The sequence below is a fragment of the Hylaeus volcanicus genome, chromosome 6 (assembly GCF_026283585.1).
Source record: "Hylaeus volcanicus isolate JK05 chromosome 6, UHH_iyHylVolc1.0_haploid, whole genome shotgun sequence".
Lineage (NCBI taxonomy): Eukaryota > Metazoa > Arthropoda > Insecta > Hymenoptera > Colletidae > Hylaeus > Hylaeus volcanicus.
Genome location: NC_071981.1, coordinates 15,690,849 through 15,718,565, shown reverse-complemented (window position 1 = coordinate 15,718,565; position 27,717 = coordinate 15,690,849). Strand labels below are relative to the sequence as shown.

General features: G+C 39.8%; 1 protein-coding gene across 4 annotated transcripts in view; it reads right to left on the bottom strand.

Annotated features, from left to right (window-relative positions):
* LOC128878990 (nuclear factor of activated T-cells 5) overlaps window positions 1–27,717 on the bottom strand; it is a 57,267-nt gene that overhangs the window by 22,106 nt on the left and 7,444 nt on the right. The window contains exon 1 of one of the 4 annotated variants that reach the window (XM_054127740.1): window positions 4,399–5,160. The exons of 1 other annotated variant lie outside the window; for it this stretch is intronic. In XM_054127740.1, the coding sequence (XP_053983715.1) occupies window positions 4,399–4,537 (139 nt within the window). In that variant the 5' untranslated portion in view covers window positions 4,538–5,160. Of the gene's footprint in view, window positions 1–4,398; window positions 5,161–27,717 lie in introns of those variants that run through there. 2 more of the 4 variants (XM_054127739.1, XM_054127737.1) reach the window with 2 other exon arrangements.

Genomic DNA, 27,717 nt, shown 5'->3' with positions numbered 1-27,717 from the left:
GGAATTTTACAAGATTCATCTCGATTAATGATTTTCCAGAAAACTAACGAGTGCAGTGGTTCTCAAACATTTCGTGAAACTGTGTCACCCTGTTAACTATTCATTCGATTCCCATAAGTTCTGCGCAGGCTTAGGAAAATTCTCAGCTGATAATTTCAATTATTTTTAATATCAATCGATAAAATACTTTCCCTTCGATTTACTGTTAATATTAATTGCTGAACTACTTTTTCTCTGAATTAGAACTGATTATAGAAATTAGACACAATATAACTGAACTCCCTATTAATAATACATATTCCGTGAGTAGAATGAGAGCTTGTAAAACTATAATATCCTAGAAATATTTAACGTAGATTTCAACCCAAGAAATTATACTGAATCTACACACAATAGGAATTCTACAGTTTCAGAGTCTAGTAATCCCTTGAAACGTTCCACAACATACGTACGGAGTATCGTGTATCGACTATACCAGTCAAGATACAAAATGCGTAGTATGATTCCCAGAGAACGTCACGATTGCGGACAATTTCATAAAGAATGCAAGCAATGCGCGCGAATCCCGGCAGTAACGATGCATCATGCTCGGATTCTTCGACAAAACAGAGACTCACCTACGTTCCCAGAAGCGTTTACCGATGTACAGGATCCTAGAATTGTTCGATTCAAGCGAATTAATTTTCGATATTAACTGATAAAAACTTCACACCATTACGATAGCTTGCGATCGTTACGATCACGTAGAAAGAAAATGGCCAATTTTCAAACATTTCTAGGAACGACTTCATGGTCGACATCGCACAATTGCATTCTTCATAATTGTTTAAACCCATTACGTCTGCGATCACTTAAGCTCATTTACAGATAGATCAAAAAATTCTCTAGCGACGCACAAACATCCTTATCGTTCAAGTAAATCTTTCGAGACATGTTGCCCATAATGGGTAATTTTAGATAGACGATTCGAAACACCTTCAGAAATACATTTCCTGTTTGTCGTGAGTTTTAGTATCGAGTAGTACTTGACTAAAATCGTGTGTAATTAGTCTTCGCGAACATCTTTTTTAATGTTTTCGACCTTGTACGTTAGGCCTTATTTGAAAGTCATCTGAAATTGTCTGATCAAATATTGTTGAATTAAAAATACTTTGAGAGAACAATGACCACGATTGCATTCCTTCCGAACATGTACACCGATACCATTATTCTATTAAATTTCTGTTAATTTACTATCATTTACTTGCACAATCGTAAATGTTTTTGTAAAAGAAGCCTGTAGGTGGAATCGAAAACGTTGAAAAGCTGCTCGCAGAGATTAACTGTGCAGATAGAAAAATTTCGTAACAAGCACGAACCAGAACACATTATAAAGTCCTTAAGTTAATCGCCGCCTAATTACGATTACCGATGAATTTATTAACAGCCTACGATGGAACGTAAAATTCTACAAAAACAGTTGTTCTCGCCAACCAGAAAACTAGCACGTTCCTCGAATGTATAGTTTGAAGAAAAGATTCTATAATAAAATTGCTCGTTCCGTTGAATTTCATGACTGGCAACGAGTGCTCATATTGTTTTCGGGAGTTCTAAAATTAAATAACGATTTATAACTCCCCCTTTCGTTTAACATGCATACTATCGTACAATGAAAAGCATATCTTGTCCAAACGTCACGTGAAAAAATGTCCACGGTTCGCGAGCTCCATCTTACACAATTCCGAATTACCATACATGCTCCCATAAAATCGTCAGTCCTACGTCAAGAGGCACGAGCACACGTCGATGAAACTTTCCCCGTGAAATCCTCGCAAAAATTCGGCCACGAGCACGTCCTTTCACAATGGACGGTCCGAAACCCGAAAATCCCGAAAATTTTGAAACGCTCCGCGAACGAGTAGCTCGACCGTGACAGAGAATCAAATTCACGTTGACGCTATGAGCATTGGGCTCGATGTGTACGGCACAAGTTCGGAACTTTGAACTCGACGCTTGCGACATAAGCTTTGACCCGTTAGTGTTCGGCGTAAACTTAAAGATTAACGTGCCAGTCGCGAGTCTTGAGCTCGATGTGGTGTAAAATGTCAAGCTCGTACAAGAAATTGTTGCAACAAATACTAGAAATAGTTGAACGTTGACACAGACTAACTTTGCGCGTGATGTGCTTTCTTTTTTACAACCTCTTCAGGTACAAATTATTTTGTCACAAATGTAGAAATATTTGACCTGTAACATCCATCAATCTTGAGGCGACGTTTTCGTGTTACGTCACTTGAGAAATTCAATTATGGATATTTATTCAAAGTTTCAGTGATACAACATTCAAAGCAACTTTAGAACTAATCGTGCACACATTATGTGGCTCTGTATCTCTGAAAAAGTTTCAAGTAATAGGATACTTCATACTTTTTTGTTTCAAATTCAACGAGTCTCTCAGAAAAATGATTCTATTCATAATCCAATAGTATACATATAGTAATTGGTAGAGCACGTGAAAATTTTCAAAGTATATGGTTGTTGGTTATTTATCAGGACGATTAAATTTTTAGACACAATAAAAATATTACTAAACGTATTTTAATTTTGTTTTTATTCGTGTCGATAAACTCTAGAAAACGAATGTGTTTCCATGGATATCAAAGAAATCCATGAAACGAAAACGAGAAACTCTTATCATTTAATCTGGGCCTCCGCCTACGCCACGCAATTCGTCATAATGTTTTTTAATTCCGGCAATTAATCATCCTGTGTACATCCCAATTGCAAACCTCTGAGATCTCGACCATGCCCGTTAAATTTCACGAAGATATTTCTCTTAAATCAAGCTCGAGCGATGATATAATACAAAGATGACTTTCAAAACCAACAAAAGCTGGCCTCGAGCGTGTTCGTGTTACTGGAACTCAAAATCACATAGAAACACGATAAGTTAAACAATAACAAATCTCAGAGAATCTATGTTAAGTCAAATTTTCAAATTTGGAGACAAAAGTGTTCGATATGATTAACATTACATGTATTTACTCGAAAGTATTCAAAAGTATGTAAGTATACAAAACGACTCATCATAGTTCCTGTCTGAGATGCAGATCTGTATTATTTACCTCGTTAGGGGGATTTCCTGATTACTCTTCGCAGCATGATTCATAAATTAACTTTGCATTAATAATTAAAACGACGACCGCAACATCGAAATATGCAACAACATTTTGCAGGTCGAAGGAGGAAATGTAACCTGTTATTGGGCCATTTATGCCAGTGCAAATATCCCATAAATGGTACGGCATATAAAGGCGCGTCGCGATTAAAAGACAGCTGAATAAAATTATTCAAAATGTAGGAAACTGTATTGCGTCATCTACCTAATGTCAATTACTTCTAATCTTCATTATGTAATAACGCTATAACAATTTTTCTAAAATATTCTGCTATTTCTTTACATCCAAAGGGACCAAGACTGGCTATGCTCGTATATGCTACACTTACTTGTACTAGTCTGTTTATCTTGGCAAGCGACACATATTATTTAATTGATCCACGTAATAAAAGCCTTCAGTTTGCGGCTGCCACACTGATACGCGCACGCGACACCGCTTTGAAGCTCGACCAGCTGGTTTTTAATTTCACAATTGCCTACGAGTTGAAAAATGACGTTTACTGCGGCTTTACTCAGAGGGACTCTTGAATTTAATCAACCCTTTATTATACTATTATATACTAGCCCCTATCTGCCTCTACATAAATGCAGTGAATATTATTATACTTCTTTCTCTAGTCCACAATTACTTGGTCATAAATAAATGGTTTAAAAGAAATATCTTAGTTGCCTATTTGGAAAATCTTTGACAACTAAACGACATGCAAGAATTTCTCTAGTATGGAAAAATCCAATTTAGTTATAAATAAGAATAGCCCCATCTTTCAACTTATTTGATCAAAACTAGCCACAAATATTTTCAAACCTTCTACTAACTTAATACTCCGCTAACTTTTGAAAGACGGAAATGAAATAAGAATTTCAACTTATATACGAATATATTTAACGCGTCCCTTTTTGCGTTGATAAAACATGGTCACCCTATAAGTACATCTTGCGTCGATTACTTCGTGATAAGACTCCCTACTAACTCACTCGTCGATATTTATTTTAACCGTGCTACCCAGACTCGACATTCTTCGCTGTAAAGGAGCGTATATATTCGTTACGGTGTTAATAGTCAGAAAAATCGCGCGTATATGCGCGCTAATTATGCAAATGGATTGAAAGGAAAACAGACAAAGGGGCTACCGCGATAACAATAAGAATCTATCGAAACTGGTGCGCATGGATACCACGGGGTCGCGAAGAGGTTAACGATAGCACGATTGACCGCGAAAATGGTGTCGAATCGGACTCACCATGTCGATAGTGCTCGGTCAACGCATTTCCGGCGCACTGGAGCTGGAGGAGCATCTGAAAGTGTTCGTGGCCCGATTCTAAGTTACCGCTGCCGGTCCTCCTGAGTTCCTGCCGCTTTTTCTCAAGGTCGGGTGCCATTAGATCCCCGAGGACCGCTGGCCCGAAGCGATCTGCCACTCAACGAGCCACGCGCACCGACTGAAGATCGACGACGATCGCAGCTATCGATCCACGCGCTCTGGCTTGGTACCTGATCTTGCCCGTCGAGCAATGTTCCATGTCAGTCAGCGCGGTCCACGTGTTCGCGACCCACCGAATTGCACCGATGGAAATCCGTGACACACACGCTAACGTCCACGTCGACGACGATTCGATTAATTTAGTATCGATATCGGAAATACGAAAGATCTACACAGATCCAACCGCGTAGAAGCCTCCGAGAAGATGATCTATTTAAATCGATCCGCGAATCTACGTAGCTACGCGCAGATAGAAGTCTCCGAACAATAGGGAACACTGATCAACACATACGACACACGAGTTCGACACGTCGTAATTCCACGTCGGAGCAGAAATCAGAGGGCGCACCAGTTCACTCAAGAGGATCGCGCGATCACGGCAAGTGTCACTCGCGAACTGGCGTTCGCCGTTTCGTCGACGATCGGTCGATCCAGCATGGCTCGAACGCCGAGTAAATAAGCCCCCACCACGTCCTCCACGCGACGTGTTTATACGATCCCTCATCCCCGGCTGGCACTCGGGTATGCCGAGGAAGGTGACCAATCAGCAGCCGCTAATTACCGACCGAGCCACTATCTATCGCATCTTCGAGCTACTGTACTGTCCGCGTTGCACACGTTCTCGCGCTTGGGAATTTATCAGTCGACTACTCCGTTTTCCGGGAGGGGGAGGAGGCGGTGGAGGACTTGTCGGAGGCGCCTCTCCAACGTGACGGGGTTAACACCCACACTGCTCGTGATCGTTCGACGTGTTACCAAAGGGCCGAGAGACGGGGAAATTGATAAAAGAGTAGCAGAATTTCTCGACTATCGGACGCTTCTAATTAAAATTGTCGCAATTCTTGTACGTTATATTTATTATTTATTTTTTAAGATTCAAAATCTTTTTATTTTCGAACAGTCGAAATTCATGTCCCGTTATATGGCGAAAAATGCTGTGAGGAGATGAAATGGGTGGGTAATAACAGCATAAATATGTCCCGTTACGCGTCTTGTCGTGAGATATTTTTCTGTATTTTAATATCTACTGATTCGAACAATTAAAACTTAATCCGAAATAATTAAACATTTACGATACATACAGTATCATTCGGTGTTCGATTAAATATTAATAGCAATTACGGTTCAGAATAAGTATTCATTCGAGACATTAATCGTCAGAAATTTGTCAATATTTTAATATCTGTTGATTTCACCAACTAAATATTAATTTCTGACAATAGTTAAATTAATTATTAATAATACTTATTATGGTGTGGTATTAATGTTTCGTAAATTCTTTTGTGGATGGATCCAACGATCCTTCGAATCGACATGTCACGACATGTCACGCGGTTGTTGTTCGCCCTTCCCCTTCTCTACTTCGAGAGGCACAAGCGAGTCGCGACCCTCGACCGACACAGGTGAGTATGCGAGAGGTGAGAGCTCATTCTTCGACGATCCTTCGGTCGATATGGATCTCGCGATCGCGCGTACTTGGTATTAAGCTCGTCGACTCTACCATATGTAGAGTTGTGACGAACAATCCTTCGTCACGAATAATATCGAGCTAATGGCTGCGAACTTGTAAAGTGCAAAGTGTAAAGTGAAATTCGATTTAGATTAGTCAAACGAACGATGCCCGTTCGTAGGATGAAAAACTATGTGCACGAGGTTCAGACCCCTATTAAAAATTAATAATACCTTATTTTTTGGAATAATATTTACGTTTACTGTTGTAAAGGACATTCTATTATTGATTTATAATATCCATAAACACATTTAGAACATTTAGAAAATCAAATAATAAAATAAAATAAAATAAATTCCTATTTAGGTTCAATTTTCGTAGGTACGTTTGCCAAGATTTTGCATGAAGATCCGCAGCCTAGTCCTGACGATTTATCTACATGTGCGAAATTCAGCAGCCGTAACATTTTACTTATAACAATTGTAATAATTATAGAAGACTAACAATCAGCAAGATGTTACGCTATACGTCCTTAATGTCCACCAAGTTGAGACCTAGGTTATATGTAGAAATGTGTATAGATGTGCGTAGATACATCGAAATAGAGAATGCTTAAAAAAAAACTTATTACTATACTTAAAAGACTACATCTGTAAATAATTGACTGCATTTATGTATGAGCTCATATTTAACGTTGAAAACATCCTTTTATGGCCAGACCTCGAGGAAGCAATAAGGACATTTGAACCTAACATACTTCTCATTTATAAAATAAGATACAAATTTTACGACAGTGCAACTTAGAGTGTCGCAACATTAACCTATTGCAATAATTCAGTTTCGAATTTATTTGCGGTAAAGAAAGAACGCGACGAAGACTCGAGAGCTGGTTGAAGGAGCGACGCGCAAGAAGAGGACCACCGGTGACTATTTTTTAAGGTTACGTTAACGCCAGCATTTACTCGGCGAATACCGGAAGAATTCTCGAAAGTCATGGGTTTCGTCTCGATTAATGGAAAACACTTAGTTGCCAGCTATCGGAATTCCGTTCTCGATCGTTTATCTGCGAGTACGTGGTACGGACCAATCAAAGGAAAACAATCTCGCGGTCGATCTCGTCATTAAAGCATTAATGGCCCGAGCTCCTCGTTACCAGTTGACGTCACCGTGACCAGGGAGAATCTCTGTGATTCGCGCGATCATTTACGTCGTCTGGAGCACACACGACGATGGTACTCCTGAAATTACGCAAGGTCAGGACGATGAACTTACACGCCAACGGGAAGCGTTATCTATTTACTTAATTGCAAACGCGATTCCGCTTCGCAGATTAAAACTGAATAAAGAACGGAAGAGTGGCATTTACGTAATGTCCGATGGGAAAACAAACGCGAGACGATTTGTTCGGTTCGCAGGTACTCGCCGAAGAGGAGAGAAATTACTATCGACGGGGAGGAAAGAGGAAATCGTGCTACGAAATTCGTTGGCAAATTGGACTTTGCGCGGATCGTTCGCATCGAAGTAAGATAGATCGATGACGAGGCTCGATTTGTCGTCTAGGATGACGATAGTGTCGAGGGTCCTCTACGCTCGGTATTATCGCTTACCGTCGTAGCTGCTGATAATCTGATAGCGAGACGAATTTAAAAACCGGGACTCTCACCGTCTCGAGTAATTAGTATCGAAGGTTAATACTTGTACCACCCACTTCACGAGCTGTTTGCTGTGAACGCTGAAACGCTCTTACATAAATTAAACGTCGACATCCGTGTGCTGCACGCTTCGAATATTGCGAATGAATACTTTAAACACGCGGTTAACCAGAACAAACGTTACTATTCGGAATGGTAACGCGCAATGCTTGTTCTGTATAATGTTATTATTCCGGGACGATGATACCTGTATCGAGTGATATTAGTATTTTAAATAGTAACGCTCGTTCGAGAGAATCTTACTATTTCAAATAACAATAAGGCTTCTTCTGTGGAATATTAAATTTTTTTTAAATATATTTTGAAATGATAGGGCTAGTTCTAAATTGAATCTTCATTTTAAATAATAGCGCTTCTTTGAAATAATACTAACCTTTTAAATTGTACTTTTATCAGGGATTAATGACTTAATTATTGTGCAAGATTGATACTCCTCGCCAAAGATATAGTACTCGAAAGAAGGAAGTCTGGAAGCGTGCGAAGCTACTTGGTTCAAGATCAACTGACCAGTTTCTCAACTGCGAATCACGCCAGACTTCTATTCTTACGCCACGATCGGTTATCTCAAATTTTGTTTTAATTGATACAGATATCATTTTCTAATAAACATTCTTCCTTTGAAGTGGCTCGAAAAAGAACTGCAGCGAGACAGATCGTTACGAACTTTTCATCGAATTACTTAAACGCGAGATGTCTATGAATTTAAAAATAAAATAAACAAAAAAATCGAAACATTTTCAGAAACCGTTTCCATTGTTTCGCTAGAAATTTCCAATTAACGCTCTTGCCACATTGTATCTATGATACAACAAAACAAACATTTTTACATATCTCTTCGTTATCTGCTTTAAATCCACGCGCATGAGGATTCCAAATAATCCTAAACTCGATAAAATGCTACGTGTCGCGTATACCGTGTATCGTAGATGTACTAATTAATGGTATTCTCGCTAGAGTGTGAAATATTCACGCTTTCAATTTGTCCTATTTTACTCGAACTTTGTTCTGCTTGGAAATTCCATTAATCCTGGCTTATTTAAAGTAGAAAAAAATGTTACCCGACTAATATTCGCCACTCCGTGAGGTATAATTTCTCTTAATTTGCCACGTTGAAAATAGCCGTGATAACTGTAATACAGGGTGGATCGATCGAACATCGTAGAACCCTTTCAGTGACACCCTAGTAATTGCTACATGTTCGTAGCATGGTCATCGACCCCTAAGCCAATCATAGTGGGCGAAGCTCCTATGAATAACGATCCAAGATCGTATAGGCTTCTGCAAAATCATACCTCAATTTGCAGGTGACGCTTTAATTATCGGTAAACCGAACCTCGTCTTCGAAATGGAGTCGCGGTCGCAAAAATAATCAGACATGATCGCGAACTAAATAATTACCAAAGGAAAGATAATTACGAAAAATAAAGGGACTTTAGAATTTTCTTCTCTTTTTAATACGGCAAGAAGTTTAATTGCATCCATACTTTCGTTTAAGATAAAAAAAAAATCAGATATATTTGATACAAAATCCTACAACCCTTCACCTTCGCGTGCTCGATTCTAAAACACATAAGATCGACGCAGTCGTATCATGTGCAATCGCTGCATGAACCGATTATGCGCTTTTGCCTCGAGGCTGAATAAATTTGAAACAAAGAAACACCTCGCTTAATATGCAGATAGTTTTTAACAGTCAAATGAGCGCCTGAATAATGTAACCTTTTTTTTCTCGCTGTACTCGTGCATTGTATTCTTTCGACCGATATACTACGCGATAGAGCTCGTTACGCTTGAAATATTATTCTTGAATTAAAGCAACGTTTCTCGCATTTATTTATCGACGATCATTTCTTGCCATTTGATCGATGATTTTTAGCTTTATACTAATCGCTATTCCTAAAAATAGATCATTTCTGTGATAGTACCCTCAGGCCGAACGCACACGGGCGCAACCGATTTGAAATTAGTGTTGCAAACCGTTTACGCTCTTTATTTTACCTACTCAACTATCTTTGTTTTACCTAGATCGCCCGTGTGCGATCGGCCTTAATAAACACACGCTGTATCCAATATCAATGCTCCAAATAACATTAAGAAATCGTAAACAAATAACACACACCACGAGGACCTGAACAGTACCCTTAATAAACGCGCGCTTGTATCCGATACCATTGCTCCGAATTAAATTGAAAAATTTCGAAAAATTGTTCGCACCGCGAGGACCTCAAGAATCGGAGTTTCGTCAGCGTCCCGCCAGAATTCGGTTATTTTGAAATGAAAGGTGAACGAGCTGATACGGCACAAAGGCTTCGGTGCCACGATTGTTGGTAGCGCAGCGAGTAAACAAATGTAAAACGATGCCCATCCGAAGAGCGGTAACGGTCGCGGTATTCGTGACCCTCGACATTAAGGTCGCCCTAATCGAGTCAGCACACTCCGCTCGCGCGAATGTATCGCACGCGTGTATGTAGAATTTGTTCATCAAATGGCCGCCAATCGTCGCGAGCGCTTCCGAACCCGACAGAACCGGTTTTCCTTATCGACGCTCTCGCGGCTAATCTAAAGGCGGATACACACACACGGCAGCCGAGAGCGTATCGACATCTCGAGCCGGCTCTCGTGTGCCTCGAATCGGTCGCGCGTTGCCGAAATAGTCGAATCGCGTCTGACTCACCTCACGTGCGCTAAAACTGTGTCACGAGCCAGCACGATCAGCCACCGAAACGAGAAGCTGCCGACGAGAAGTGCACCATGTTTCAGGGATTAAGCCACGTTTCCACGTGCGCAAAAGCGCGGGAAACTGGGGAGACCTAGTCTCACCATGCGTGGCAACGCGTGCTCCGATCGAATGGGAAGTCTCGATGAGGTAACAGAGACGAGTGCCTGTCGAGATTTTTTGATAACGTAGAATAGAACCGACTAACAAACTTTCAGCGTGTGGAGAGCAAGAGAAACAGTGGAGCCACTAGATCGTGGGCTTACTGTACTCCAAAACTATCGCTTGTTGAATAATATTTGCGAAATTAGAGGAAAGAGAACGATCGATGAACGGGTCGCTGTTGAAAAAGAAGCTTTGTGAGAAATGTAAATTAATTAGAAACAATTAGGTCTGCAGCGATGAAGAAAGAGAAACAGAAATGATTAATAAACCACGCTTCGTCGTATAAAATTATAATAAAAAATGTTTGACGTTCACATTTGTTTTCTCTCCTAGCAATTACCTCTAGGAAGCCGAAGTGTATATATTATTCATCGGTAACTATGTTTTCAGACGGTTTGTGCTCGATCAATTTTCTCATTACATTTTTTCACAAATTCGTGTTCCGATACTGCCAAGTAATACTCGTCATGACGTGTCCGTATTTGCCTCTGTTAATTTTTTGTTTTCTTGTCAACGAGCACGCTTCTAATACCATACGCGATGCATACGCGGCGCGGCAAGTGAATCGATTTGCATTAATTCGCGGCGACCGCGTCAACACTCTTTGGAATTAATCGTCTCCCCCTACTGTAAAAATTACATAGCGACTTCATTGCGGTATCTATCGGCGCAAGGCCGCTCGATTATTACAGATTATGCGATAGATCTCCGTTTTGCGTGAACAACAACGAGAGCGAATTAATTCGACGGTGATAAAAAGCGCGACACGTGCGATAGATAAATTCTACTCGAACTTGAGTGTCCACGCGAAGGCTACTAAAAATATTACTTCGGTCAACAAGAAAAGAATTCTGCTGAGAAAACAATTCTTTCGAATGGCTACGATCCAAATATGAATGGAAATAAAAATAATTCGGACGAAGAACGTTGTTTTGGCTTCGAGCATTCTCTAACGAGGCACTGTGACTGCGTTTGAATTAGATTTGAAAGATTTGATTTCAATCTCCTTTTTGCTACAACTTCGTCTACTTTGCATATCTTTAAAAAGCTCTTTTGTTGGTTCGAAACAGAGGCCTAAGAAACGATCAACTTTTCGTATTAGATTTTAAACCACTACAAGTCACCCAAACGTTCAAATCTGTGTCCTGTAAATAATAATATTTCGCTATATTAAATGGAAGTATTTGTTTCATAGCTGGCTCGCGTTAGAAATAAATGTAATACGACATCGATCTGTAGCCGATTAGTCAGCTTCTCATTGCTAGAGATCGCCGACCGATTAATCGGCTTTTCTCACAGAGGTACTAAAGAGGCTCTTAGTGGCGATTAAGCGAAAATACCGATTGGAAATCCTGCGTAGGACAACGCAAATGTAAGGCGTCACATATCACGTAAATTACATTACAAATTGAAAACTGCTCCATTTCCTTATTTTATTATATAATGATTTGTCATCTATAACTATGTACCAACACCCTTTCAGTGAAACATGTAAATTTAATTATAATAATATGGAACTTTGACACAATTGTTTATTATAAAATTCAAAACCAATAGTGTTTTCAATTCTTACCCCGCGTGTTTTTTTCTTTATGGTTGTACGAAATAATCAATGGCACAGCTTATTACGTCCCGAAATGGTGTAAGAAGCGAGAACACCAGGAGCAACGTTTTGCTCGAGGAAGCATGACTGGAGCACTATTAGATAATCAACGCTGACACAATGAATTAGCGCTCAGGCATAAAGCTGTATAATTTCTGTCATCGATTGTTCACGGCAAGGAACAATAGCAACTATAGTAGCGAATTTATTAGCGACGGTGCGCATGCAGATGCAGACATTAATTGATTCTTCTACGTGGACGATGAAAACGGCGAAAGATCAATAGTTCAATGTTAATATGTTTGAAACAGCATTCATCGACCGAGGAAACTGTTATACTAATTGCTTAACATTTTCAATGATCCAACAGTTATATTCTTAACTTTGCTCGTGAATAATTGGCGCACCAGCTCCGTCGACCGCGATTAAACGTTGTACAAATTTAATTTTATATATCGGAGTCTAATCTTTCAACGTTCGGAATTGTTATTCGGTCGTAGACATCCGAAAATATCTGCGGATACAGATAAAATTATTATTAGAATTATTATTAGAACAACATTGCAATTGCATGAATGCATTTACTTGGCAGATATTGAAGAAATTTTTCAATAGATACACTAAACACACAATAAACACTCTCCCCGATAGGACGAAGAAAAATTGATACTTCAAAAGTGCATTCGTTCAGAGAAAAAAAAATACATGACGGATTGAGTAACCTCCTCCTTTTCGAAGTCGGTTAAAAATTGAAATTCTTTACCGAGTAGCGAGAAGACGTTGATATGGACGAGAGGGAAAATAGGAAAAATCGCTACGTGAATGCATTCACTCGCAATTGAATCTCTGCGCAGCTTTCGTCTCGTTTCTACGGCTTAATTGCGGCTCAGTGAGGGCAATTGCGGTTACGCTAAGGCGAATGTTGCTGCGCCGCAAATAACATCCTATCTGAAAACAATTATTTACGATTATCGACGAAGGCTCGAACGCGCGTACGCGTCCGAACGGCAAACAGGCAACGTTGGTGTTGGCGTCTCGTGCACGTTGGACTTCATTGCATCGCTGACTCACTCTTTGTGTGAAATAGTTGCACTGTTACGAGGCCTACTGGGCCGATGCTAACCGCCTCCTCTTTTTTTTTTTATTTACATACGGGGAAGTCCAGGAGTCTTTGCGGTCGATCGATCGATCGCGATATCGCAAAAAAAAAAAACGAAAAAAAAAAAACGAAATTTTGGTCCGTCGACTATGTTTAAATATTTCTTGTTCGCTTCATACGTTAAGGAAAAATAGCGTTGTCGCTTTTTGCCACCTCCAGAGTTGTCGCGACATTGCATAACGTAGAATCATCGATCGATCGTGATATCGCCAAAAAACGAAAAAAAAAAACAACATTTTGGTCCGTCGACTATGTTTAAATATTTTTTGTTCGCTTCATACGTTAAGGAAAAATAGCGTTGTCGCTTTTTGCGACCTCTAGAGCGGTCGTGACCATTGCATAACGTAGAATAACATGGAATAACAATATTTAGAACTGTTGTTCGTGTTCTCGTTTTTTAATTATTGAGGAAAAATAGACTAATTGTAGTATTTTCATCTTGAGTAATAATACTGTACTTTAATAATCAGTATACTAGAAAATAAGTTATCACTGTTTACCATTTGCGTCTCGAAGGTCCTCTTTAGTTTTTTGGAGGAATTTACAGAAAAGTAAGAATGTTAAAAGCAACCTCATTAGGAATTAAAAATTAAAAATCCTTTCTTTTTTTTTATAAATATAAGTTACTGCGAAAGGATACATTTTCATTATTACACTTTATACTCTACTCTTGTTATTTAGCAATCCAGAGAGACATAATAATAAACTGGTAACTATAATGAGAATATAAATTTATTCTAATGATTCGAACGCGTCTGTTTTCTTTGCTGCCATAAAAACAACCCACATTCAATTGATAATTAATTAATCCGTTAGCAACCACCATCTGTCAATCTCCTATTTACATACCCAATAACACATTCTTTAATAACATTTCTGTTATATAACTACAATTAAATATAACGTCCGTAGTAATAGAAATACACAAACCAGTAACATACATTTCGTCGATATTAAAAATATTATAATTTCGTTCTGTTTTCAGTAGCTTAAACAAGGTGGTATTTACCTCCAGTGTTTAATAATTCACAAGTTTCCAGTGAATGAATGCATTCGCGTGAACGCAATTTCCTTATTTTCCATGCAATTACGCGACGGTTAAGTACACACGCTTTATGGCTGCTGTAAATACAAATATCAATTCTGAAGCTTCGTAAGCCTTTTTCACACCGATAAATCAGTTTGTTCGTAAAACAAATTTGTCCAATAATCATTCCAAATCGTCCATCATTTTCATTATTCTGTTCGAGCACAAAAATTTTAGTAAAGAAGCTTGCGAGCGTAAAGCGATAAGGACCGTGGTTTGTCGGTTTAAAATTCTAAATTTAACTGCAATAATTGTAGCCTTCCAAGTAACTCAAACTGAGGAATCTAGAGATTACAATAAATAATTGGTGAAGACTTAAGATGAATTAATTAGCGACATTTAACTACTTACCTACATTTAATCTTAATTGTTGTTACACAATTCCTTTAATCGTAATCCCAAGAACCCCTTTAGAATAAATCAGTTCACACTCCGATCCTTGGGAATGTGTGCGCAATAACTAAATTATATTCTACGCCTCATTTCGTCAACAGCCATTTCTCCCGTGCCAAGTGAAAATATGGAGATCATCGTTTCTGATGATCATAACAATCGAGCGTGGACTGCACACACCCCCACGAGTCGCATGCAAATGCTCTCGAAAACTGGCGTGCACTCGTGTAAAAGTGTGGCAAAAGCACGAACGTGAAACACGCGCGAGCGTAATGGTGCCGAAAGAAATCGACAGATGCACTGTCTTGTAACGAAACGACGGATTTGAATATAAATAGACCTCGCACTTCTGACGGCTTCTTGCGGGCACGTGTGGATTACGTGTTTGCATTTTGAAATGCTCACTAAGAGTGGTTGGCGTTTGATAAACAGCGAGTTGACGAGCTTTTTTCAAGTAATCGTTTTTATATTTTGGAGTAAATTACAGGTACTACGAGAGAGAATGGAATTGGAAGCTATGGGAGAAAGCATAATTCGTAGAATGACCAAAGAATAGTATAAGAGACCTTAGTACTTGAGTAATTAGATGAGTAGGACTAAGTTTGTGTTCAATGTATACTTTGTAAGATAAAGTAAAAATAGTGATGAGTAATGGTTTTGGAAAACAATTGTTAGGACGAAGTTATCAGGTGACTCATGGTGGGAAGATGGCTGGGCTATCTTCTACTTTGGCTCTCGATATGTAAAAATGAAAGATTAATTTTATATACAGAATAAAATGGAGCTGTTCGTGTAGTTTCACTTTACACTTTCCACCTTTTCTTTAACGAGTGCGGCTATCGAAAACTTAAAGCTCAAAACTTGAAACTTAATGCCAAGCAGACAGCTAGCGTCATGTACGGTAGGTACGCGAAGCAACAAGAGCCCGGAAGCGTCGCGAATTTTTCCGAATCGATCGCATGGCGAGCCACGAATGTATTATCAATAACATAAATGTTGTACTTGTATAAGTGTAATCAGACGTATTTACTACATCAACGAAAAATGTGTCACATCTTATCGGTATAGGGTCAAGCAAACGTAACCTCATTACAGTAGTAAAATATGAAAGTAAAGGATAAAACAAAGACGGCAATCATAACCGCGAAGTAATAATAAAATAGGATATAAAATATAAAAGGACGAAATAAAGAATACAAACGTGAGACGTAACCTTAGTTCAAAATAAAATACGAAAGTGGAGGGTTAAACGAAGGAAGCGAGCATAACCAAGGCGAACCAGAGGAGGTAGACTGAAAAAAAGAAATATTAAAGAAATAGTGAAAGGAAAAAAAAGAAAACACGAAGGAATTCCTGGATCGTTACACAACGGAAACAGATATCTGAAAAGGTTAGCAGCAATAATATTTACAAGGCTTTACGACTTGGTTATTGAAAACAAAATCTTTCGCGTTCAACTGCCCAAAAATTGGTGTGTAAATTTGCGTAAAATTCGGATGTATTCCCTGTCATTAACATTTTGTTGAAAAACAAAAAAAACAAAATCCTGAAACCCTTTAGGCCGGACCACGTTCGTAGTAAACGCTAGATTTCGTGCGTGAGTGTACTCGGAGAGCAGTCTCGTTCGGCTCGTTGAACATAAATCTCGTCTCCCGGCTGGACGATGACCCGTCGCGTTTATTTATCATCGCTGTCTCTCTGTTACGGTTTAACTGTTATTCGGTGCTCGAGCTGCACATCGAACATCGACGACGACGATGGTACCGATTCCCAGAGTCACGAGTATTGTCTCACGTTCGCGTTGATTAGGGTACACCCACCGTGAACCTTAAACCGGGACAACGCAACACTTATCGAGCCACCGATACCCGAACTTCTCTAGACGATACGGGGAACCCGTCATCGATGGATCTGCGTCATCCTTCGGCTGTTTACGTCCCCTTTGGATCCCACGCGGCGATAGAATGGCCCGTAACTCGGCCACTCGAAGCTGTTTGACCTGTCGGCAATTGTTATCGACGCCTCCGAGCAATAAATTGTTTTCACCGATAACGCTGTCTGTTCTTTCGAAATTCCGATCGTTGATCCAATTGAGCCGAGGGCCGATCGATCGGACGTGCTTCGAGATCGTCACGAAGTCCATGGAACTGCGTCGATCCAAAACGTTATAGAGACATTGCAGTGAATCGAAGAATATTCGATACACGAAAGATTTATCTATTGTTGAGATTATTAATATTTTTCAATAATTTTTTTTTTCTTTAGGGGAAAATACACGAAGACTCGGTGAGTAAGGTTGACGAACTCCTTAATTTTATAAGTGAAAAACAATTAATTGAATTGGATGTTAATAATTGAGTGCATAGGCATTGAGAAATACGTACAGAGAGCGACATCTACTGGCCAATGTTCAATTAATTTTTGTTCTAAATGGAACAATACGATATTACAATAATAAAAAAATACATAAATGAAATCAAGTATTTGCAATAATTTTTAGAATATATATATATATAATTAGTAAGCTATCATTTTTGCAGCCCTACAAACTTCAAATTCCTATCAAAGATCTAGAACGAAAAAAATAGTTTTCGTACTTTATACAATTTCATACAATTAAAGTACCTGCAATTTGGCTGATAGTGAACCTATGGCCGGATAAGATCAGCTCTCGACACAATCGTTCAGAGTACAAGCAATATAGGAAAATTAATTCAATTGCGTTTTTCAGCTACGAAATTAATCATCCCTTGTGTGCTTTGTCATTTTACTTATTAATCCATCCTCGCGTATTAATATTGTATGGATTCATTTAATCACCATGTCACTAGCGAATGCGTTTCACACATACAAAACTACTAATCTATAAAGTTCATACTTTTTCAACCAACCATACCGTCAACTTCTCAATATACATAACAATTGCAATATATGTAAAAAAATAAATCGTACTACGAGATAAAACAATGATTCAAGTATTTGTAATTAAAGTTTCCATTGTACGTTTCACGAAGAAACTTGCTGAAACGTGCTTTCAAGGAAACGACCTTTGAAATAATTAGCCCCGACAGTTATTCAACGTGACTTGCATTCGCGGGAAATCGTTGTCGAAAATCTATCCCAAGCCCCGAGGGAGAGAAAACTGATATCCGACTCATTGTTCCTCGAATGTCATTTCGAAAGGGTCCTATCGTGGCTGTCACGACAGACGATCCGTCTATTGTTATCTATCGCAAGCAACAATAGCGATTACCTGAGTTACGAATAATGCGCCGACGACTGCGTTCGTGCAGGAATGACGAACATCGAAGGTCTCGACCAGGTAGAAGACTTGAAAAGTCCCTAACGAAGTATTTCCTCAAACGAAGTAATTCCAAAGTAATTTCGTGGAATGTACTTTTAATCGACTAACCCAAAATAATGAATATATAGTATCAAATATAGATTATCTATAGACGCTTATAGTTGGAATAATGATCGAAGTTGTCGATGATCTAGCGAGTATAAAGTTTGTTGTTTAAGCATTTTCGACTTTATATTTTCAAGCTTCTTTGACGATAAAAAATATTTTTTCTAGAAGTTACGAGTACAAAATTAATTATTCTTCTGAACTACCGACCAAAGTGGTCATCAATCTATGACTTCGAAATAATGATATTTTTCCTGATAGACATTTTCAACTACCAGACTACGTACTTTGTGCATAATACGTAGTAAATTAGCACATTAAATTTCGCAGTCTTTAAAACAGATTGAGAAGCAGTTTTACCCGTTATTTCGCGTCTTCCTACATTTCGTGTATGCGTACTAATCACGCTAAATGCGTACAGTCATCTTCCTTCTGATAGAAAAATTCAAAATCAAACCACAGTTGCGATCCTAAAATCGTCATAAATCGTAATCAGTTGTAATCGTTTTAAAAGAAAAATTATTCACCTAATAACAATATTTAATTGACGAGTCGAGGCAAGGTTAGACTAACATTAGAAGAAATACAATTACGCAAGAAGTTTCGGTCACCGATACGCAACGATTTGTATATAAACAAGGAACACATTTACGTACACGACCGCGTAAATCGATATCTGGTAAACTGAAACTGCGTATAAAGAGTACCGCGCGCGCGCAAAAAAAAAAAAAAAAAACATACATACAAAAACACTGTTCCGCATAGATCAAGGGATCAAATATGTACCTTTCGCTTTCTATTTCATTATCAATCTCGTAAATTTCGTTTAGTTAAGTGAAGTTTTCCACGGTAAGCTATATCAACGCTACGCGATAAATCCGCGATGGTAAGTTTTCCGAGAAGCTTGAATACCACTGAGTGACTTAAAGATATTTTTTTAACGTCTCAAGGCTGTCGTAAAACCCTCATTCAGCATTAATTTAAAAAAGAGAAAAGAAAAGGAAAATACGTAATTGAGAAACGAGGAAAAACATGCGCACGGTGGCGGTGGAACCGGTCCGCAGAAACGGGCAACAATCGGTTCCCCGGCCACGTTGGTTCGCCATGCGGCGAAGCGCGGGAAGAATGATAATCGAGGCAGAATTATTACGGGTCATTTGCTCAGACTTCGCGATTGCGATAAACATTAAATAGTCGCGCGGTTTTCTCGTCCCGAACTGGAGCCATTATCGATAGGTGGACGGCCTGTTATCGGGCCGTGGTTCTCATTGTTGCGCGCTCGTTAAGCGACGCGACTCGATAAAACAGAAAAATTTTTAATATAAAAAGAAAAATGGGGAACAATGGGGGCGCTGGCGCGCGCGAAGCGTAGAATCGGCGGGTGTCTCTCTCTCTCTCTCTCTCTCTCTCTCTCTCTCTCTCTCTCGGTCTATCGTATTCTTCGCGAGTTCTAAAATTACGCGATTCGATTCGAAGTGACCCGAAAGGTCGATCGGCCGCGCTGGTCGCGCGCCTTTCCTTTTCCTTACCCTCCTCGAGCTCTTCTCCGCCGCGATGTCTCCTTCGTTCAGCTTTTCCATCGTTCCTTTTTCTCCCCGAGGCGAGCACCAGAGATGGGCATCCGTCTGAATCGTGCTCGACCACTCGATCCACCGGTATAGATCGTCGCCGCATATATCCGCATGTGTTCTTAACGTTTTTGGAAAGAATGGAGAACTACTTTCGCTTTGGATTATTAGCGAGTATACTTGAGTTCAAAGGACGAGCGATGGTTGTCAGGCTAAAGTAAATGTTCGAATATTCCAAATGAAGTTTTTCCAAACTTTTCTACGATCCACGATCGACAGTTTCATTTCTGCTTTTCTCTGACGAGTTCGGTCATCAATTCTATAGTTGAGTATACTTGAGGAGTTCAGAGGACACGCGATGGTTGTCAGGCTAAAATAAATGCTCGAGTATTCGAAAACGAGTCTTTCCGAACTTTTCTACGATCCACGATCGACAGTTTCATTTCTGCTTTCCTCTGATGAGTTCGGTCATGAATCCTATTAACGTATAATTTAAATAAGAAAAGATTGTCCGTAGAATATCTGCCTTCACTTTCAAAGTGACACTGTTAAGACATCCGCCTGATTAATCGAAGTTTGGATAAACAAACACTCGGATAAACGGCGTTCGGATAACGGAGCGTTCATTTGAGCTATTCTCAGATAATCGAAGCTTCCACTAGTGGTATTTATAAATGGAATCGGCCACTAACAGTATATGTTCGAACCTCGTACGAGTACAGTAGAGCATTCACTGTTCCAATAAGACGTACACTACGAGAATACTCTCAATTGTTCGACGCTGATTATATTAATCGTATAAAGTAAATAGATTACGATTCTAATGCGAAGGTAATGACGGTGAACAAAAACTGGAGCAATTAGTGATCAATTTCGCTGAATTTGCTTTCCAACGGTGCCGTAAATGTTACTAAAATGCCACATACTTGGTCGTTTACAAAAAGGCTCGAGCTTTTTACGACTACCTACACTTTGAAATGCAAAATAGTAAAAACTAACGCCGTCTGCGTCTATCATGCAAATTCCATGCACTCGTCGTGCTATAAAAAAAACCTGTATTTATACATTTCGTGGCTAATTACGTATGACGGCAATTACCTTTTGTATCGAACGAAATTACCCGACATAATGGATTCGACAATTTATTATTGATCCGTCAAATAGGAAACGCTTCAGACGATTTTCGAGACCAGTTTTGCCAAGATACCGATTTTCGCCTTTTAAAGTAACATCGTAAAATAAAACAGCAGTCAAGTGAGCAATACAAAAATTATGTTAAACAGCTAAACTCAGCATTCCGAATAACGTGGTGCACATAACGGGCTACGTTTCCTATTTCGTTTGTTTATACGTACATCAAATAGAAAATCATCGTTGTTAAGCGTATGTGACGTTGGTCTTTCGCGAGAATTGACTCGTCACAACTATATGACGCATAGAAGTGACCATGTTAACCCTTCCATTGTGTTAACAAAAAATTGACGCTAGTTGAACTATAAACATTTACGAAACTCAAACTGTACCTTCGTTAATTTATGTTTGTATCGTATACGAATACAACATTTCAGTTTAAAGCACACAATCAAACGAAGGTTTTTAAAAAAAAAAAAAAAAAATGTCTAAGTGGTTCAAATGATTAGCCTAATTTTTATTTCCTTTTCATTTCCATAGTTTCCCTTCGTTTTTGCGACGATAGCGAGCATCAGTCCTCGCGACTGAACGTTGCACGTTTAGTTTACCATTCGTTCCGTGAAACGACTCCGCGTTTGCATAAGTTATCGGCGAAACGAGACGGTGCAAATAGGGATTAACGATCGCGAACAGAAGTCACGTGCGATGCTAGAGAAGCAACAGTATCATCGCCATTACTTATTATCTGACGACCTTCTTTCCGTACCAAGTATTCTGGCTCCAGTGGGTATTATTGCTGAACAAAGACAGCCAAAGCGACGAACGAATAAAAATTCTCGTTCTCGATTATTTGGTTAGCGTGGCACCGCCAGCTTCCGAGGTATTCGTCGTCACGTTAGAACAGACGATACATTAATTATTCCCAGCAGTATAATTAACTATTCCCCATCTAGCGATAATATCTCCCTGTCGAGTGATTGCGACACCTTCGGTCAGTGTTCGAATACCTTTGTGTTACAGAAATTCCTATTAGATAGAAAAAGCGCCACCGAAAATCAATGTCGAAACGTACCCCCATCGAGTAAATTAACACGCGGCAACAACACACCGACACGTGTTTCGCAATGGTACACAGGGCCAGACGCTCATCGCGACTTACATAGTCTGTTACGACACGCCAGCTAACGGACACAATGTTATGTAAAATGTTAATCGACACACGTGGATCGCGAGCGGCGTGATACATTCGCCTGGTGCTAAAAAATGGCCCGGATTTCATCTGCCGTGTGCTCTAGCCAGTCCATATATCGTTACAAAAATTGTCTCCTGACGTTTCCACCCCCGATAACTCGCGTTAAAATAATCTAAAAGAGATTGTAGTGGGATAATAAAAAACGTTGACGATAGAACGTGAACTTAACGCGTTGGTCGTCCAGAAATGGGTGGCAAGGACTTTTCATTGTGTAACTAAAAAAAATTCATTTCGAAGGTGAGGCGATAATGAAAATAAATCTGGATAGGATTCGTGAATTTAGCGAGGTTAACAAATTAAATACTACGACAAATGTCAAATTATCTAATCTTCGATAGTCTCGAGACAATGTTTTAACTTTGGAGAAATATTCGCGAGCTTTAATCTGGCAGTCAGTGTGTTACAAAAGCTGCTGTAAAAAGCTGTAAGTAGATCGTTCATTAATATTACAGTATAAAATTGCAATGCAGATTGATGAGATGAACCCATATATTAAAAATAGCGATACACGAGTATGCGACCTCGATGTCACACAGAGTTACACAGGGTTAAAAGAAGGACGATACTTCCTACATCATCGAGGTATGTAGTTCAATCGTCCGAGACAGACATTGCTGGGATCATTGGCATCGAGCGAATTTGAACGTCTGCCTGAAGAAATCAGACCTTTAAGGGGGGAAATAGGTTTAGGACTACGTTTTTTTAGTGATTTGTATGAATTGTTTTAGCAAAAAAGGAATGAAAGTTAATGAAACTTTGAGAATATTTTATACATATATTCAAGTAAATATTGTAATTTTTTGGAAATATTTCCTTGGAAATTCCTATTGATTTCAGGTGAGAACTGTCCCCTCCAGAATGTACGCAAAACAGCTACATTTCATGATGACTTCCGATGGGAGCTGATATTTTCCATATTTTCCAAGGAAGTACCTTCAAAAAATTACGATATTTACTTGAATATATGCACAAAATATTCTCAAAGTTTCATTAAATTATATACATTCCTTTCTTGCTAAAAGAATTCATGCAAATAATTAAAAAAACGTAATCCTAAACCTATTTCTCCCTTACTGATAAATGTAATCATGGGGAACCCATTGATACAAATATGCTATATAAATTACGTGAATCGAATACGTTCCACTGTGTTTCGTTAAAAAATAAATTCCTAAAGGCTCTCTTGGAAAAACTTGACGTCGGTTACGTTTTTCCGCGTCAGATAGCAGACCGCGCGAAATAAATTTCACCTGTCGGTGGAAGGCTCAAGAGCAAGTGGGTTTTCGATGCGATATCGGGAACGCCCTTGAGACCGCTATGCTCGTACGATTTAACGCTTGTTTCGACGTCAGTGGCATGTAGGAGTGTCGGTGACCCGGGTCTATCACAGTCGACGGTAAGCGTCGTCTCGTCGGGCGTCTTATCGCACCTGCTGGACGATTACTTCGGCCGTGCGGCAAGGACACGTCAACGACCCTGACGATCAATTACGAATGAATTTCTATTAACGGGGACGCGATTTGTTCCCCGTTATCGTCTTTCGCCAACGAGGCGTCGTTACGATCCAGAGGAGACCACCTATACGTGCACACGGTACCATAATCGATGAGTTAGCCGTCCTAACTCGTCTTGCCTCGGTAACACAAGTGAAAAGCGGGACAGATCTCGAGTGAGTTTTATTAGGTGTACAAATGAATAATCCAAATTATATTAAGCAGTTATAAAATCAATTTTAAAATCAATCGATTTTCCCTCCCTTTTGCGGCTATATAGTGTTGACATACAGCTATTCAAAACAACAGATAGTTTGGCGTAAGGCGCAACATAACTATTCACAAAATAAATATTCCGTTAACGGATAATAGTGAATAGTTCCATTAAAACGCGTGTTTTAATGTTTTGTCGTGTCGTTGCCGGAACGTGACGGTCCGTGTCGTATAGTCTGAATCGACCTTTACCCTAGAAGTGAGGTGTCCAGGTTAAGCTCTCGAAAAATCTGAGTTAAATTTCGCGTGGAGTGGCCGAGCTGAACAAAAGTATCAGCAAAAATTCCTTCTAAATAATTACAAAACAAATCCATCCTTCTCAATATATTTTTCAATCGTTTCTCTAAACCCCTTCCCATCGAATCTCGCCTCGATAATTGCACCAATCCCAATTGAAAGACTCTTCGAACCAAATTTCCTGCATAGTCCAAGCCCTACCTTACCAAAACATTTACCAATGCCTCTTTTACACTCACGCTTTGTTCCCCGTCCGAGCTATTCGGCGGTCTGGAGGTATTTGGCGTCGCGGCAGCAATGACGATAATGTTAACGAGGTTGCGCGAACGATGGTGTGAAATGGAAGGGGTAGAGGGAAAAAAAGGCTAACGAGTTATCCGCGATTTCCTTCGTCTCTTCGCGTGGTATCCCTTTTTCGCAGCCCGTAAATACCGACGTCGACCGGTCCCCGCGAGAAACCGTTCCAAAGTTCAACATATGCGTCCGTCGAATTAATTAAAAGCGCAAACTATCACGCCAATTAGCGAAGCAATGCCCCCGGAGAAATTTTCCACATTCGAAGCGTGGTCTAGCTCCTTTGTTGGGAACGCGAGTGGCGAAGGGGTCGGGATCCGGTTGCCATTTTTGAGCTTGAAAGCACAAGGACTGCGTTGTCTTTGCACGTCTGACGCAGAGACATCGTTATTTATGAGACTCGATGTAATTTTGTACCGTCTACTATGGGATTTCAATCGCTATCGATCACGTTGCGTTTTACTACAGACAACAATAGCGATAGGCTACTAAATGTCCGTATTCATGAAAGGGTTGAATGAAATGCGAAGCTTCTGAGGTTTGTAGCTTCCAGCGAAGTTAAAGAATTTTGATGAATGAAGGAGGAAAGTAATGCTCGAGCGTTTGACCATCTCAGCCACTTTCTCACGATCTTTTCCTTGTCATCGTTGATTTTAGATTGCAGACCTAGAGATGGTACGGAAGATGGTTCTTTAAGCTTGGAGAAAAGTGGAAATTGGATTTGAAACTAATGGACACTTAGAAGCGATTACGAGGATGTAGTTTAAAGCACTGTATCATCTGTATGATCAATTCTTTCGTACGCTGTAGCAATACTGCAGCTGAGAAGACGCTTACCTTGAGATTCAAACATTCCCAATAAATTCCCATGCCTAGCATGAGTTGTCTTTCTCTTCGAAATTCAACCATATGCTATCGTAATTTATATAAAATTTCCTACAAATGCAAACCAAGGAAAGGTACTGCGGAACAAGAGTTACACGAGAGATTAGAACAAGAGAGGAACGAAAACCGTCTCCTATATTTCCGCGGAAGAAATTTGCGGAACGTTGATTTCCCGTCGCGATTATCGGCTCTTTAACGTACAATTAAAACACGATATACTTCAACTTCACTTATCGCGGATTAATTTGACCGGTAAGCACTTCAAAAATATTCAATACGAATTTATCAAGAGCAACCATCGGTTAATTAACGACAAAGGAGCGCCGACGGGGAGCGCGCGAGGTTCGAGCAACGAAAAGCATTCCCTTTGGTTAAGTAGCCAGAAAACGCGACAACAAGCATCAACTGGCCTAATTGACGAGAGTCGAACACACTTCGGTCAACAGGCAATCCCGAGCTTCGGTCCCCTGAACGAAAACGATGACACGCCACCGAGTCGCGAGTCTTGTGTAACAGCTTGCGTGACGTTGCGCGAATCAAGCTGGTGAATCAAACCGTTATGCCACGCACACGTATGCACCACACGTCCGCCGTTATCCCGCCGGGAATTACATTCGAGATTCGCAAAAAACTAAAGCCTTATCACCGGCATGTTCCCTAATTTATATCGTTGAAACGCGAATGGGACGGAGAAGCTTTCGGCGATAATATTCAAGAGGACTCGACGGGTCTTTTAATGAATATCGTGGGCTTGAGATTTGGGGTAGGGGTGTAGTAAGTCCCAACCCAGAGGACGCAATGATTCTCGATTCAGGGGATGAAGAAAATCAGAACCCAAGGGATGCAATAACTCGAAGCGTCACAGGTGTGCTTGGAAATTTTGCATACATATGAAATGCACTTCTGGCTATATATATTTTCTTTTCTACGTCACTAGTGACACAAATTTGCAGGCATTTTGTCAATTTTCTTTTAATATTTTCTTCCCTAGTTAACGTTATAACCACAAAACTAACTCAAATTTTCATTGATTTAATTCTTTGCGGCACAGGAGTTCAGATCATAAAATAAACCCATGTTGCACAGGAATTTTATTGCGTTTTAAATCAAACAAAATTGTTATATTTTTATTAATAAAGGTATCACACCTATACACATGCAGCTATTGCAAAATTTCGAGGAGGGATTAAAAATGTCCCACCATGCATTACGGTCCATCAAAAAGATGGGACACTTTTAATCCCACCGTGCCCCAAAGAGTTAAACCACCGGCCCTTGCACCCTGTCATCCACCGCAATCCTACACGCAAATAAACCCACTAAACTTCAAAGCTATATATCAAGTACTTTGACAGCAAAAAGATCACGAAAATTGCCTTGAAACTGATCAACCAAAAAAATAAATGAAACCCCTTAATTGGTGCTCGCGCAACATAGACTCTCGCCGAGCCAAATACGGAGGACATTCGATTCTCAAAGGCTCGTTCGAAAGGAGAGTGTCGAGAAATTTCTTTAAAGGAGATCGAGTGGAATCGACGCTCCGCCCGAGGAAGTTATGATCTATATTTTCTTTTTTTTCGTGAATTCCAAGAAGGCAACAGCAAGGTCGGTTAAAACGCGCTGTACGAATACGAAAGAGGATCACGAAGGGTGAGTCGGCCTCGCGTACGACGATAACGTAAACTGGTTCTCCTCGAAAGTTTGGATTCTTTGAAGGGGACACCGCGCATCGCGCCGGAGGTAGAAAACTCTGGATGGGGAACATTATCTGATTTTTTTCTGCGCGATTATCGTAAAACAAACGCGTAGTTAGGCCTGGGTTTTTGCGCACCAACGGGAAGTGAACTCGTCTCGGAACCTGCGAACGAAAACAGGTGCATTCCAGTGTCGCGTGACCCGTGAAGAACACCCGGAACCTAGGATGAAAATATTTTCATCGAACCGAACACAACACTGACCTCAAATATTTTCTTTTGTATCGTCAAAAAATCGTCCACTTTATCCTGTTTACAATCATCCACTTTCCTCGTCGATATTATTCGATCGTTTTAACTCAGTCAGGGACGACTTGCGTTATACATTGCACTCGACTGTAAGCGATATACCTGTTCACGTACATAACTCTTTCATTACACTGAATATGATGAATATGGTGAATATAATGTATGTGATCCATAGTCATACCTGTGGTAGATGATATAATGCGTATGGTGACTCTGATCACACTGAATATACCGAATATCAAACTATGA